At 38.3% G+C, this 14605-nt stretch overlaps 2 protein-coding genes across 2 annotated transcripts in view; both read right to left on the bottom strand.

The window, feature by feature from the left end:
• LOC138036194 (adhesion G-protein coupled receptor D1-like) overlaps nt 1-10822 on the bottom strand; it is a 13323-nt gene extending 2501 nt beyond the window's left edge. Inside the window, exons 1-13 of the mRNA XM_068882551.1 lie at nt 10631-10822; nt 9345-9394; nt 8642-8756; nt 8085-8188; nt 7534-7636; nt 6353-6506; nt 5178-5244; nt 5014-5080; nt 3872-3957; nt 2808-2934; nt 2302-2343; nt 1711-1797; nt 1265-1328 (exon numbers count right to left, since the gene is read on the bottom strand). Of these exons, the coding sequence (XP_068738652.1) occupies nt 1265-1328; nt 1711-1797; nt 2302-2343; nt 2808-2934; nt 3872-3957; nt 5014-5080; nt 5178-5244; nt 6353-6506; nt 7534-7636; nt 8085-8188; nt 8642-8756; nt 9345-9394; nt 10631-10822 (1258 nt within the window). The remainder of the gene's footprint in view (nt 1-1264; nt 1329-1710; nt 1798-2301; nt 2344-2807; nt 2935-3871; nt 3958-5013; nt 5081-5177; nt 5245-6352; nt 6507-7533; nt 7637-8084; nt 8189-8641; nt 8757-9344; nt 9395-10630) is intronic.
• Nucleotides 10823-11099: 277 nt separating this feature from the next.
• Nucleotides 11100-12176, bottom strand: LOC138036192 (uncharacterized). The gene is made up of 3 exons (XM_068882550.1): nt 12041-12176; nt 11411-11480; nt 11100-11308 (listed from the first exon to the last, which is right to left on the bottom strand). The coding sequence occupies exons 1-3, from the start codon at nt 12144-12146 to the stop codon at nt 11107-11109; spliced, it is 378 nt and encodes a 125-aa protein (XP_068738651.1). The 5' UTR covers nt 12147-12176; the 3' UTR covers nt 11100-11106.
• Nucleotides 12177-14605: the final 2429 nt, after the last annotated feature.

The following is a 14605-nucleotide window of genomic DNA, read 5'->3' as shown; positions in this document are numbered from 1 at the left end:
TGAAACATTCTGATGGCTTCAACGGAATTCGAACCTATGACCTCTGCAATGCTACTGCAACACTCTACCAATGACGCATTACAGGGGCCATGGGTTCGAATCCAGTTGAAGGCACCTGAAGTTTTCAGGTGTCTATAAAAGACAATTGCTTAAAGTGCCTATAACCCCATTCTTTTTTTGTTTTTGTTTTTGCCCAAATGTATCTTTACATCATGCCGAGAAAAATGGCCCAAAAATTCTTGTTTTTGGTCAAAACCGGAATTTTCTTTGTATTTTCAAAGTGGCGAAAAATCGAGGCTGCAGAATTCGCCGAAAGGGTATGGGTCGAGTGTAATTTGTGACGTAAAACCCGGACTTCGGTCAGAGCGAGCCAGTCAGAACAGAGTTAGTACTAACTCTGGTCAGAGCTGAAAAAATGACTGAGAAATGTGTTGTCTTTGGCTGTAACACCGTTCGAAACTGTTCCATTGAAGCACTTTGGAGTGTTTTCTGTATTTTTTAATTCGTCCTTCTTTCTTTCTCCTATAACGCTAGCCATTCTTCGTCTGCTAGCGGCTCGTCGGGATGCCTATGCGTTTCTTCCACATTTGTGGTTTGAAGGCTCCAGTTTTGGCGAGCCTTCAGCACCTAACTCGTAATCTTCTACTTCGGAGACCACAGAATCTGAACGGCTGGAAACCAAACTGAAATCGCTCGAGGCCATTTAATGAATGTCACTGCTCTTAGCCAATGTCCGCCGAGTAACAGCTGTTTTCAAATACTACGTCTTTTGCTTTGGTTTTTGTCTCTCCTATGTTTTTGCTTTGTTTGTCCTGTTGCGAATGTTCGGGTTTTACGTCACTAGTGCTAGTCCTCCTTTCACCCGGTCGTTGGGCAGAAAAACCGTATTTTTGACCCAGAAGTACTACTTTTCCCATCATGACACAACGATTCATCTGGGAAAAAAAGGTTTTGGGAGTTATAGGCACTTACCATCGTCTTGATAAGTGTGAGAATCACTTCTCTATTTCGCTGTTAGTTTATTTGAAAAACATCACTGGTGGAAATTAACGAACGCCGACTGTCAACGGCCTCTTTTGAAAAACTAAGAAGTAAACCGTTCAATGCGTCATTTATACAATTTGCGACTGTAAGATAAGAATTGAAATGATGAATAAGTTTGCATACAAACAGGTAAGATTTTCAAAACAAGAGATCGACATTAAATTAAAAGTTAGATTTAAAACCTAGGACTATGAGGTTATTAAAATGAGCGAACATTCACCTTTGACCTTTTCTTGGGACTCGTGGGAAAGTGGACGCTTTTTGCCGCCTGAGTCTGTGGATTGCTTTAAATAAAACACACAGAACGTCACTTACCAGATTTTTGCAAAAAAACTGAAGGAAAACTGGGAAAGCGGATTAAAGGAAAGAGCCAACCATCCTGATACAGATGATGTTACTGACTGTCACTAATTCAAAATCACCCAAATTTTTCATACAGCATGCATCTTGATAAGACTGCGGCTTAGTTAGTCACCAAGATGTGTAACCAGTCTGGGTTGACAATCTATGCATGTAAGAGTTTTGGCTACACAGCTATTCCGCCGGAATTTTGTCTAACGGTGACATGTGCAATGATCGTCAATGCCGCTTAAATTGAACTATCGGCCACACCTTTATCTTGCTTGTTTCTTAAAACAGTCATTGTTCTCTCAAATGAATTCTCACCGACAGCGAGAAAGAAGCATGATATTGGGAGTCATTTTCCTTGGAAAGGGCATTCTTCTCTCTGTGTCGACGAAACGCCTGGCGAACCTAAAAGGATAGAAGTTTAAGAACAACTCATTTATAAATTTCACAATTAGCAAATAGGTTTTGTCACATCCCAGCTCTTTCAACCTGTTCAAACAAGTCGAGCAATACACAAACTAAATGTGGATGAGGTGCTGAATGAAGCCTAAGGAAGACATCACTTTTCCAATGAATTAAGCGCCATGTGAAGAAGGATGCTACCGTAGTGAAGACGTAATGCTGTCATTTTATGCTTCACAGGAAATTATGCAAACAGGAATCTAATCTGAGTATAATATTCAAGTAACAAAGCTGCTAAGGAGAAATGAGGGAAAAAAACACGGACATCAGGAGTTTTGGGGACATTCTGTGCAGAGCTGTTGGTGACAGATGACCGATAAAAACCAAATTGTTATCATGATATTTAGTTTACCCCGTTCCAAGCAACTCGTCCTACAATTGCAGGTTGATTTCTCGGCCATAGTTGCAGTCAGTTGACGAATCGATTTCGCATAAATTTGTACATACCTCATTGTTAAATACACAATGCAACAGGAAAATGAGCAAGCCCTATAAAATTGAAATAAAACCACAGAAAGTTGTTGTTTTTACATGTTTATTTCTGATGCAACAAGTCCAGCTCAGTAAGACACAATATTGGCCAAGACGATTGGTTACACGTCCTCTTTACATCGTTATTTTGTGTTTATTATCTGAAAGTTACAGGTAATTTCCACTCACAGACAGCTTCTCTCCAAACGTTTCGTCAACAAACGGATCCGGTTGGTATTGGAAGCTCAGTTATCAGATCACAATTCTTTCAAACGTTCAAATGAACGTCCCGGCCCCAAATTATCAAACAGCTTAAACCTATAACCCCTTGTTTGTCACGATGTATTTTGCGCCCGACACGCATCTGTGAGGGCCGGGATGAAATGAATTGAAGTTTTGTCCGTTTATTTCTTTGCCGTCATGCTACTGTCGAAAACATTCTTGCAGTTTAATCAAATAAAATCAATATTATTCATGCTAACCTGAAATCCATTGACGATGGCAAAAGCATACTCGAAGACAACAGTGCCTTTGTTTAAAGCAAAAAGGCCAAGAATCCAGCCAACGCCAAGAATTGGCATAAGTACGAACAACCCCTTGACTCCAGCTCTGGGGAACGAAAAAACAGCAAATGTTCAACTGACTATATTAAAACTGTTTTGGTCGGGACGCAGATATTACATCAGCTCCCAGGACTGGTTTAGGACGCTAAGCTCCAACAGAGATACAGCACTGATTAACAAATGGCCCCAGCCCGACACACAAAAGAGCTTCCTCTATCACTGATTCAGTTAATAAATGCTCTATATTAAAGCAACGTTCTCTGTTACAAAATACTATAATAATATAATACAAAACAGTTGCATAGAAATCTTTAAAACGATAAATTAACTACTGAAAAAGGAATTAAACAAAGTTGAAAAGACATCTGTTTTTGAAGGTGCGTTTAAAACGTTTAGTTCTGATGGCCGGAAGCGTGAAGGGATGGCCTCTGTTTCTCAACAATCTGGATCGCAAAGGCGGCAAGACGTCCACCAATGGGGCATCAGTCGAGATATTAACACTTTTCCACAATCCTATTAGAAATTTCCAATATTTTTTAAACTGGTGTGACCTCCCTTAAGAAACATAACGCTCTATTTTGAAACTTATCTATTTTAGCAAGATATTTGTTGCTTTGCGAAACTCCATAAATGACATAATTAGACTGTGCAAAAGATAATGCAGGGAATCAAATGAGTACCCATATTTCGCAAGATGTACATACCCTTACCCGCTCTATTAAGTAGACTCTTCCCAATAGTTGGGTCACCACGAAAATACACCCCCAAAATCTTTAGAAATGTTTTCTAGTGAGTTTCAAATACAACAGGTGCTAAAGACCTTTCAGTTGTCCCCCTAACAATTATTTCTTTGGTCTTAGTAAGAGAATTGTCATCCCATTGTTATTTGCCCAAGTAAGGATATTCTCTACTTCAAGAGGTGTGATGTCTGAACTGTTTGCAAACGACCTCAATTGATAAGATTTCACTCTGCCCGTACTTACTTGATGTGGTCATGCTTGTCGTTTTTCACCGAGGACGCAGATACCACAACGGTCTTGATTACCATGAACAATATAAAGCAATTAACCTGTTAAACAGAAACGTCGATAGGTCAGCGGTGAATCAAGCTACAATCTCCGACAAAACCTGTTGAGACAAAGCGACATTTTTGGTACTTCAACTACTTAAACAAACGTTCTGATTAAAAGCTGCCCTTTCCCCTTCCCCTAAACTCTATCTTGATTTCTCTTGGTCGGAAATATACTGAAGAACATATGACAATACTCAGCAACATTCACTGAGGGGGGAGGGGAGTGAGAAGGGGAGAGTAAGTAGGGGTGTGTAAAAATGAAGGTGAATTTGTGTCACTGTTTCAACAGTTTTGTCCGAGTACGCTTGAGGCCAGTGAAGTACAGGGCAGTCATAGCACACGAAAACATCGACTGAAACAAGATTTTTGGCCCGGCACGAATGACAACTTCTATACGGCAAACATCCTCTTTACAGAAACCTAAGCGTGCTGGTCACTGCAATTTGTTGGATTGAAACGTAATTAAGGTGTCCTTGTGCTGGCTACACAGTTATGAATCAAATATTTCAAACTTTGAGAATTAGTAAACTAATATGCATAGAAAATTATGGTGTAATTACCAATTGAATTACTTACCAAATAAATAATTTAATTTAATTTAATTTAATTACCACTTAATGTAATTAATTAAATTAATTGTTTAATAACAAAAACTGTGAAAAGGATGATAACAATAAGGATTAAAAAATAATGAACGAGGCGTTCCTCAAAAAACGAATTAGTAACCTATTGCTCCAAGGAACATTGGTTCCTAATTGAGAAAATTTTGGTTCCGAAGAGCAAATTTCTCCAAAGACAACAAAAAACAAAAGTGTGCGTAACTTTCTTGCGAAAAATGCATCATATCTCGTCTCAGAAGCACTAAACTTTTACTGGAAAAGCGATTTCAGTAACACGCTACCTTCAAATGGTCGGTAGCAAGATATCTATAACATATCACTACTATCAGGACAAATGTTCTGCTGACATCACTTTTGGGAAATGGACGATGTCGATAATGATGATGACTATGAAGACAATGATGATGGCGAAAACCTTTCACTTTTTACCTACCAGTATAATTCCAATCACCGGACCGATGAAAGCCCAAACTGTTCCATCTTCCAATGACAGCCAGCAGCTAAAAGAGAGAGTAAATGAGCATGCTCGTTCAAAGATGAAAGGTGAGTCTGGTTCAGCAATACGACTTGAAATTTCACCATCATCAATAAACTCACATTTCGTTGTTTCCGTAGTGGTTTGATTTCATAGCAGTTGTGATTCCGACTGGTATGATTGCAAAGCCTGCAGAAAAATTAAGAAAATGCTGCTTTACTTTAGAAAGAAAAAAAAAGAGAGCCTCCAGATGTTCGTTTTCACTTTTTTTTACCGCTGACCAAACATTTAGTCTCCTTTTACATGGGAAGAGCAAAGAGCATCTACAAATATATGACATGTATGCCGGGTAATCAAAGCAGTGACTGTTTCAGTTCCGCAGTAAAGCTGCAATTGTGAGGAATCACGAGGCGATGACGTATAGATGCTGCAGGTAAAATCCCTTCTCAGGTTTAAGTCGTTTTTTCTAGGTTAAATTGGTAATCCTCATTTTACCTTGGTTGAATACACATTCAGACTGAATTGAAGAAACTTTTTTGGAGCGTAACTCAGGTCTAGAGAAACTTGAAGTCAGCTTAGGATTAGTTTTCGTTATTATACATGGATATCAAGTAACTTGTTATACAAAAGTAAATAATGAAAAGAACTGTATTGGGATGAGCATGTTCGTCGTTGTAGTGTGTTCGTGAAGTTAAGGGACTATAGATCTGGAGAGTCCGAGGTCGAGTACCGGTAAGTGCATGGTACAATTCTTTAATCCCTTGTTATGTTGCAATGTCGAGACTCAATGGATAAGTGAATGACTATAGAAACCGACACGATGATACGAAACATCAATTGATATGCGTAAGACAGCTTGAGGGGAGGAATAGGTGTTTCGGCCCTTTGATACCTGCTTCAAACCAGGTATAGTGCATATTTAACCAAGGTAAAATGAAGATCACCAATTAACGGATTCAACCTGAAAACGGGTTTTACCAGCAACACCGACACACATCACTAAGTAACTCATTATGAATTGAAAACGAAGTACCTAAAAAGGACGCTGTGCTGATATATTACAATATCGAAGTCCTTGGGATTTACGTTAAGTTAAATGTAAAAATACCTTCTGATTCACTTTAGGAAGTGCCAGTGATTACAAAGGTCAGTCTTCATATGCTTAAAAGGTTTTTTCGTTCCAGAGAATTGCCTCTACTACTAAAACGGATTGAAATGTTTGCTGTTTCGTACATGATATGTGCAAACCATACTCGAAAGTAAATCTGGCATATTAATTCGGACAAAAAGAACTTACCCCATCCGAAAATGTAGTAATATAGAATTTTCACATTCTCTGTTTTGAAAACCTGGACCACTTTAAGATACAAGTGCAATCCTTCCACCAGCATCCAAGTAAAAGCGGTCAGAAAAAAGTAGTGTAGAAAAACAGCGATTGTTTTGCATATGACCTGTTTTGAAAAAAAAGAGTAGCCGTCATATCCAATCAAGGATGGTCATTGAAACGCGTAGACCTCATATATCACTGCTACATGTGTGCATAACACAACTCAAAAGTAATATATAGATTTAGCCAAACCTAAAAGCGGAGCTCGCGAGTTATTTATCTCATTTGCGTTCTGTTGATAACAAGGGTCACACAGTCAAAGACCAATGAAACTAATTAACTATTCTGGACTTAATTATTTATAGAAATGTGGTTGAGAATATCTCATTTTAAAGGTTAAAAAATAAGCTTTTCAGTAAAGAAAATTTCAGCATAAAAACCAAAGACTTTTCAGAAAGATAACCGTGATAAAAAAAAATCGCAAAAATATTGTTCTGGTACAGAAGGTTAAATTATAAGTTTTTAAATTTAGTTAACCAATATTTCCACCAAATTTGGCTTAGAAAGAAGAATCTGTGAATTTTTAGAACTTTTTTGTCCACACCTGTCATTTCTCTATGACGACAAACAAACGCGATTGTGTTTTGCATAATTGATTACGCTACGGACTTCGATGGGCAAAAAAATTTGAACAGATCGTCCAAAAGTCCAAAATATGAAGTTTTCGTTCATGAGAGGTTAATTTAGTGAGCTAGCGCGATTTTCAACGCGGAAAAGACGGCAACGAGTTAATTCGTGGCATTTTAAAAACATGTGCTCAAAATAATGGCTCGAACGCACAATCATGCTTATTTTCATCACTAACCTCAATTCCTCAACGTTATTTTTCAGCTGCCGTTCTTAAATTGCTTGATATTTATCAAGCCCGCGATATGGTCAAGTGATACTGGTCACAATGACATAGATGGAAGGGTAGACGAACGACCGGATGGACGCATGATGACGTCATAGCTAAAACCAAAATTTCTCGCATCTATGGTTTACCATATCTTCTTAACTATGGTGCTCCGCGCGATCGCCTTCGGCGCGCGGAGCTCCGCTATCAACTGAAGGTAAAAGGATAAAAACGCAAAAAGGAATGAAAAACTAACCTTGTTGGAAGTTTCTTTTATTCCAGCCAGGAAGAGAACTTGTGCCAATAGTAATGATACCACAAGGTTCGTATGAATCTTATGACGATCTGCTGAAAGAGACCTTTTAAAGAGAAATGTCAAATCATTTAAAAAATTATAAAATACATTCTCTGGAAAAATTAATCGCCCACGATCAAAAACTAGTTACCTACAATTATATCTCAATTGATTTTTAGAGCATTTTTCTATCTTATGTACGAAGCGTTTGTTTGTGTAACTCTTGTCAATTTCTAAGTGTCTTTTGTTTACTTTGTTATGAGAGCCAGTAATACTGTCGTAGTGTGAGTGGCCCGTCTATAATACTGAGCTATGCTAACTGTGGGCTACCATGGTATTATTTGTACAATCATGATTTGTTTGTAAGTAAAGTGAAAATGAAAAGTGAATTGAAAGTGGAAGGAAACGATGAAAGCTATAGAAAACTGATTGAGTGAAAAATCAGACGTTTAAGCCAATGACATCATGTTAAATGTGTCTTGAAATGAAATAAAACACGAAACTACACTTACTCAATGCTCAGAAAGACAATTAAGGTGATGATGAGCGCCACTGTCGACACACCACAGCCCACGTCAGTAATGATACTCAAAGCCAGCCGGTCTTTCTTGGAAAGCTAGGGGAAAGAAAGAATAGACCACTTTCATAAATGGCGACTGATTTAATATTCTATTGTATTTATGTTAATTGAACCTACTGGCCTCGTTTTGGTTAACATATTCTTTTGAATTTTGCGCATTGCAGCGAGGCTAGAAAGGGTTTTGAGCATCAAAACAAAAGAGTATTTTATTGGGCCGCCATTGTGAAAAAGGTCTATATACACAACTGAGACCGTCATATGATTTGCAGATCTACGCCTGGAGTAACCGGAAAATGGAAATGCTTAAAACGAAATATGATGAGAATGCAGATCTAGTATTTAGCCTGGAAGCGCTAAATTTAGTGTAAAAGTCGTCTATGTAATTTTGTTAGTCTTAACATCTTCATGTAATATTTATTGTGGCAGGAAGGATAACTCGCTCCTTCTCGTATAGGAGAAAAGATTCCAAGAGGATGAGGCATCAGGAACCTGTGTATCCTTGTGCTTGATAAGCACAGCGAAGCTTGTAAAATGGTTGGTTTTGCAGACAATTGATTCAGAGCTTGAAGAATTTATTTCTTCGATGCCTTCAGGTGACCATTCACTACAGAGGAAGATTAACAAGAAATTTGCATTAAAAGGATGTGTTAAAATAGTAACCATATACATGATACTTAATGTTTAAACCGATTTTTGCATTTCAACATTGTGAGCAACAAGGGCCGTCGCCAGATGGCTGAAACCTTATACAAGTTCCCAAAAAAGATAACTGCTTAAGACACTAATTGCTCAATCTATTTTTCCTGTTTTATTTGCTTTTAGGATATTTCCTTTCGTATATTCTTTTTTGGTCATTACGTTGTACCCTGTTTTCATGCAGCCTCATCCCGCGAGGGACTTAAACCATTAAGGTCCATTTTCAAACGTATCCACTGATTTTTACACTGGATAGAGCATCGTGATAGCACTGACTATGGATCAGACAGATTCATGTGTTGTTACATGACATGCGATATTAATGTTCTTTTACCTCAAAAAATCTAAAAATTTGTTAGACAGTTGCGAATGAAAAACAGCCAGAGAGAAGGACCTCAAAGCGGGATAGCTTACGCTTGTTTGTCCACATTGTTCAGAAAGGTCAAATGGACAGAATTTTCTTGTCTCAACTTAAAAAAAGTAGGTCATTGGTTACCCTTCGTTGTTATCCCAAAAGGAGCACTGTTTTTCACGAACTTCAGCGGCCTGGAGAAACAAGAAAATAGAAAAAAAAACACGTCAGACAGCTGAAGGGATTTCTTGGAATACATGGAATACGCTCCGCTCATAGTTAAGCCTTCGGTCGATATAAATAGAACTGCAGCCGTTCTTAATAGCATACATAAAAAAAATGCGCTTGCAGCATCACAGTTGTGAAGGCACCTAAATTAATAAATTAATCAATGTATAGATAATCATCGTGCGTTTTGGGCATTTATTATATAAGTTGCGTTGTCTTAAAAATGGTCACATTTGTATCGTTTTCCATAAACTTAAGGACGTTAGCGTCCAAAATGTTTCCACGAACAGATTCTTTTTAAACTTGTCACTCAGAATGGTAATGATCTATTTTTGCCAAAAAGGCAAAAAAAAAATGGGTGGTCACCTTGCTCGTTTTCGAGATCATGAGGTGCACTTTTAGAAACTTGCGTTATTTTAAGACGATCTTAGCTTACAACTGTCAGCAACAAAAAAGCTACATTAGTGAAATTTAGATCAGGTAAACTTAATCAATTCAACACAACTAATATAACTAAATAAACTTTTGCAGCTGATATCTTTCTCTGAGGTGAAATAGACCTTGAAAAACGATACATACTAGTCTAAGAAAGAAAACTTCGGTCGAACGAGAGCATAAAAGGCGAAATATTTGTAACTTCTCACGTACAGATTTTTTTTGTTTTTTGTTAAAATGGACAAAATCTGGAAAGGAAGTGATCTACGGAAAGAAAAATGGGGGTAACCGAGCATTCAAGAAAGTAAAATCGCTGCGAAGTTCTCAAAGCAATTGTCTATTCGCACTGTCACGTCATTGCGTGACATTTCCGAGAAGACCTGGGTCCACAGCTATCCCATGATCCCACAAGCGACCCTTTGCCGGAGCGAGAATCAAACACTCGATGCTGTTTGTTTACCTTCGTGGTCTGCTATGCATGACGTGTGCGTGACATGCGCGAAAAAATGCGCAGTACCAATGGGCGCGAACGTCCTTAAGTCACGGGTATCCAATCAAACAGGTCCAGTTTGAGTACTAAATTGTTTTATAACAAACATTCAACTGTTAAAAGTTCTAAGAAGGGGGTTTAAAACAGATCTAAAAATCTTAAAACCATATATTCGACCGCCTTCTGCGGTCTTCTTCACAGGAATGTACTCTGCAAGTAACTGAATGCAAATATATAGCAAAAGACGTCACTGTTCGTTGCTCCTAAGGGAGGAAACCAGTGATGCGTAAGCCCTTGGGAAGAGTGCTCTCTCATTAACAGAGTTCCTGTCCAGGAGTGAATGCAACGACTCTAGAAAAAGCCTTTTGTCCTTGGTTTTCACGCCTGTTTCCAAAATAATTTGGGTGTATGCAAAGTACATTCCTCTGATGAAGACCGCTGAAGGCGGTCGAAAATTTTGTCCTAACATTTTTAGATCTGTTTTAAACCCCCTTAGAACTTTAACTATGACCACGGATCTCCAACAGTTTTACTCAAATGTGTTTGTCTCATTGTTTCTTTGCAAGTGGGGGTTATCAACTACGGACAAAGGGTAATAAGCGATACAAGACTTCTGAGAAAATTTCTCCTCTTCCCGTCGTTGCTGATTTTTTCATAAACGAACGAAAAAGTTAGAGCACACTTGATTTAAATAAAGAGACCTTGATAATAACTCGATAGCATTGATTAAGGGGTGATGAATTTGTCCGTCTCTCATTTAAGCTCATGACAATCCAATTTGTAAAATTCTAACAAATAAGCGACATTTGAACTAAATTGGCTTGTACTTACAGTTATGTTAAATGTTAAAATAGCAGGAGGTGAAAGGTTCTTGACAGGTATTTCATCAAGGAAAAGGACACAAGACATCACCACAGAGGACACTTGCCAATCACCAGATGAAACATTTCCAGGTCTAAATATAAACGGAACTTTAAAAATGTCAAGCAGGAAGAGGTTTGGAGGATAACAAGGCATAAAAGCAGAGTGAATGACAGAACGTGAAACGATAACTTACTTTGCTGTCGTTTCGGTGGGCAGAGCGTTTTCAACATCTTTGAAGAGCATGAAAATATACGTGTAGTATCCTACAAAACAAATATACTACGCATATAATTGTTGATATCATTGTGTGTCCAATGTGAAATAAATAAATTTATAATTCAAAAGAAACTTGTGACTTGTGGAAACCGTCTTGCAAAAATTGGGGACTCTTTTCGGAAATCCCCCAGATCATTACTATGATGAGATAACTCCGAGCTATTTTCCAAGATACTGTTATACTCCACATGTTATATAGCTCCCACAAACTAGTGCTGCTCACTCGTTTTATTTCTAATCTTAAAACGCAATGGTGCAATGACTTAAGTGTTGATACGTTCTTTGTAAAGAAAACGGAGACAAGGATTAAACACATGCAAAAAAGTAAGAAGGATGGGAGAAATGAAGAGAAAGGATATGAAGACAAGAGATGGGTATATAACTAGTTAAATGCATGATAAATTGATCATATAGGTATAAATAAACAAATAAATTGAAGAATGAGCAAGCGACTGACTGATGGAGTTGTGAGATGGGCAGATGGATAAATGGATGTGCGTAAAAATGGGTGGATAAATAAAAGAATGGACATGAAACTCATCTATACCTTTAGCTTTCATAATTGTTCTTTTTGGAATCACAAGGCTGTTTGCAGCTTTTTTCCAAAAGTCTCCTTTGATAGCTGAGAAGTCAGGAACTTTGACGTCGCTCATGTTTTTAGTGGGACTCTCTCTGACAAGCTGAATGACTAATAAACGCAAAGAAAGGATTCCAAAACGTTTGCTCGGTAGTGACGCATTGTTTTTTTTTTGTCAAATTGATCTAGTTTTAATCTTAAAACCGTTTTATTTGTTGAAAATTGTTTATGATTATAATTCCGTGGGATTCCTAAGGCAGCCACGGTAACAATTTGGGGCCGTTAGTTTTCGTTTTCTTTCTTGGTTTTAGTTTTTTACATCGTAGTCACAAATGTGCATACCTCACGGATATTGAGTTAAGTTCGACACTTCCTAAAAAGTTCCTTGTGCTCTTCTTAAAAAATACATATCAATATTTATTTACGTTTGTGTCAATATTTGTTACTGGGTTGCCGTAGGCATCCCAGTCGGAAAATGGGTAGATTATTATTTTATTTTTTTTTCCGTGTCGGTAAAAGTCTTGCCCGTCACTCCCCTGCTAAGTGGTATCTTTCTGCATAGAGCCTTCTGCCCGTATTTTCTTAGGATAGAGAGGGTAGTGGAAATGCGTAGACTTCTCTGGTGGACACAGTAGAATGATAAACTTAACCTGCAATGGCGTCGAAAGTCATGTAACGCAAATGGCGTTTTAGTGGATCTAAAACAAAATATACCCTTATGGAGCTCAATAATGGAAAGTCAGTTGGATAAACTAGGCTGGCGGTGAAAAAAAATACCTGGAATCGTAAAGGCGACGAGTAATTGAATTGGACAACAATCTATCGCCCGTCGAGCAGAAATCAAAGTGAGCTGTATTTACCGATCATGACTAAAACACCACACGAGTACATACGGGTAACATACGAGTAACATACGAGTAACATACGGAACATACGGATACATACGAATACATACGAGTAACATACGAGTAACATACGAGTAACATACGGATACATACGACTAACATACCAATACATACGAGTAATATGAATGTTTTTCTCGTAAAGGAAGCTCTAATTATAAGCCTTGCAGGCATTTTTCATGTCAGCAAACACGTACCCGGCTCAGTTTGAGGTGGGAGGGAGGGGATGTTGATCGACCCCCCATGGCTTTCGTTAAATTTAGTCACAGTAAAATAAATTCACATGGAGTGCAAAACCCTTAGCTTGCGCTACAAGATGACAATATATTTTGGATGTCGCTGATGTCGTATGACGTCATCAGATCCGCCATCTTGATTTCACTATTTCAGCTTAAGTTGCCTATGATAAATCAGTGCAAAAAATCAGTGCAAAATCAAGCCAGAAAGCTTAAATGGGGTAAAAAATTATGACAGACCTGCTCTGACTTCCTTACGTGTCTTAAATGTAAACTGGCCTGACAGTTATAATCAACTACGAGAGCAACATGCAAAATGTATTGTCATCTTGTTGCGCAAGCTACGAGATACAAAAAGCCTTAACTTGGCGCGCAACATTATTTCGTTGCAAGTTTGGGTCGATTTCTCCCGTTTTTCACCTTGCATGATCAACTTGTCGCGCAACAAAAACATTTGTTGCGGGTTGAAGAAAGTTGTTGCGAAAAGTAGAGCGCGGATCTACTCTGAGCAACAAATTTTGGCTTTGTTGCTCGTTTTTCATCAAGCTCACAACTTGTCGCGCAACAAATGTGCTCTTGTACTAGCAAAGCAACCACTCAGCGCCCTGCATTTCTTCAACCCGCAACAAATGTTTTTCTTGTGGGTCAAGTTGATCACGCAAAGTGAAAAACGCGAAACATCGACCAGAACTTGCAACGAAACAATGTTGCGCCACAAGTTGAGGATTTTTGTATCTCGTCTTTCGCTGCCTTAAGGGTTTTGCACTCCATGTGAATTTATTTTACTGTGACTAAATTTAACGAAAGCCTTGCAGGGTCTATCAACACCCACCCCCCCCCCCCCTCCCCCCTCAAACTGAGCCGGGTACGTGTTTGCTGACGTGAAAAATGCTTGCAAGGCTTATAATTAGAGCTTCCTTTATGAGAAAAACATTCGTATTACTCGTATGTATTCGTATGTATCCGTATGTTAGTCGTATGTATCCGTATGTTAGTCGTATGTTAGTCGTATGTCAGTCGTATGTATTCGTATGTATCCGTATGTTCCGTATGTTACTCGTATGTTACTCGTATGTTACCCGTATGTACTCGTGTGGTGTTTTAGTCATGATCCCTGAAGTACATGGTAATTTGACACGATTGGGTTTCTTGTCTTCACGCACGCAATGAAATAGGAAGAGGTTTTCGCCTCTAAGAGCAAATATGTTGTTTGTTTCAATAAATTTTTCGCTGGAAAAGGATTCTGTGGTATTTTCTGCCTTTTTCTGCCTTTGTTCACAGGCCTGTTGAAAGCGTGCTTGAGTTTCAACAAAATGAGGCCCAAAATCAGTGAAAAATTGTGACGCAGATGAATAATAAAGTAGCTGCTATTTCCAAAATGATGGAATTACCTGGTG

This window comes from Montipora capricornis, unplaced genomic scaffold, assembly GCF_036669925.1.
Source record: "Montipora capricornis isolate CH-2021 unplaced genomic scaffold, ASM3666992v2 scaffold_466, whole genome shotgun sequence".
In the NCBI taxonomy this organism is placed as follows: Eukaryota; Metazoa; Cnidaria; class Anthozoa; order Scleractinia; family Acroporidae; genus Montipora; species Montipora capricornis.
The sequence above is the reverse complement of the archived record's forward strand: the minus strand, read 5'-3'. Positions and strand labels throughout refer to the sequence as shown.

Coding starts and splice junctions, on each gene's coding strand:
- LOC138036192 (XM_068882550.1), bottom strand. CDS start 12,146: ATGAGCGACGTCAAAGTTCCTGACTTCTCAGCTATCAAAGGAGACTTT. Junction 11,481..12,040: donor AACAATTATGAAAGCTAAAG/GTATAGATGAGT, acceptor TTTGTTTTGTAG/GATACTACACGTATATTTTC. Junction 11,309..11,410: donor CCCACCGAAACGACAGCAAA/GTAAGTTATCGT, acceptor GTTTATATTTAG/ACCTGGAAATGTTTCATCTG.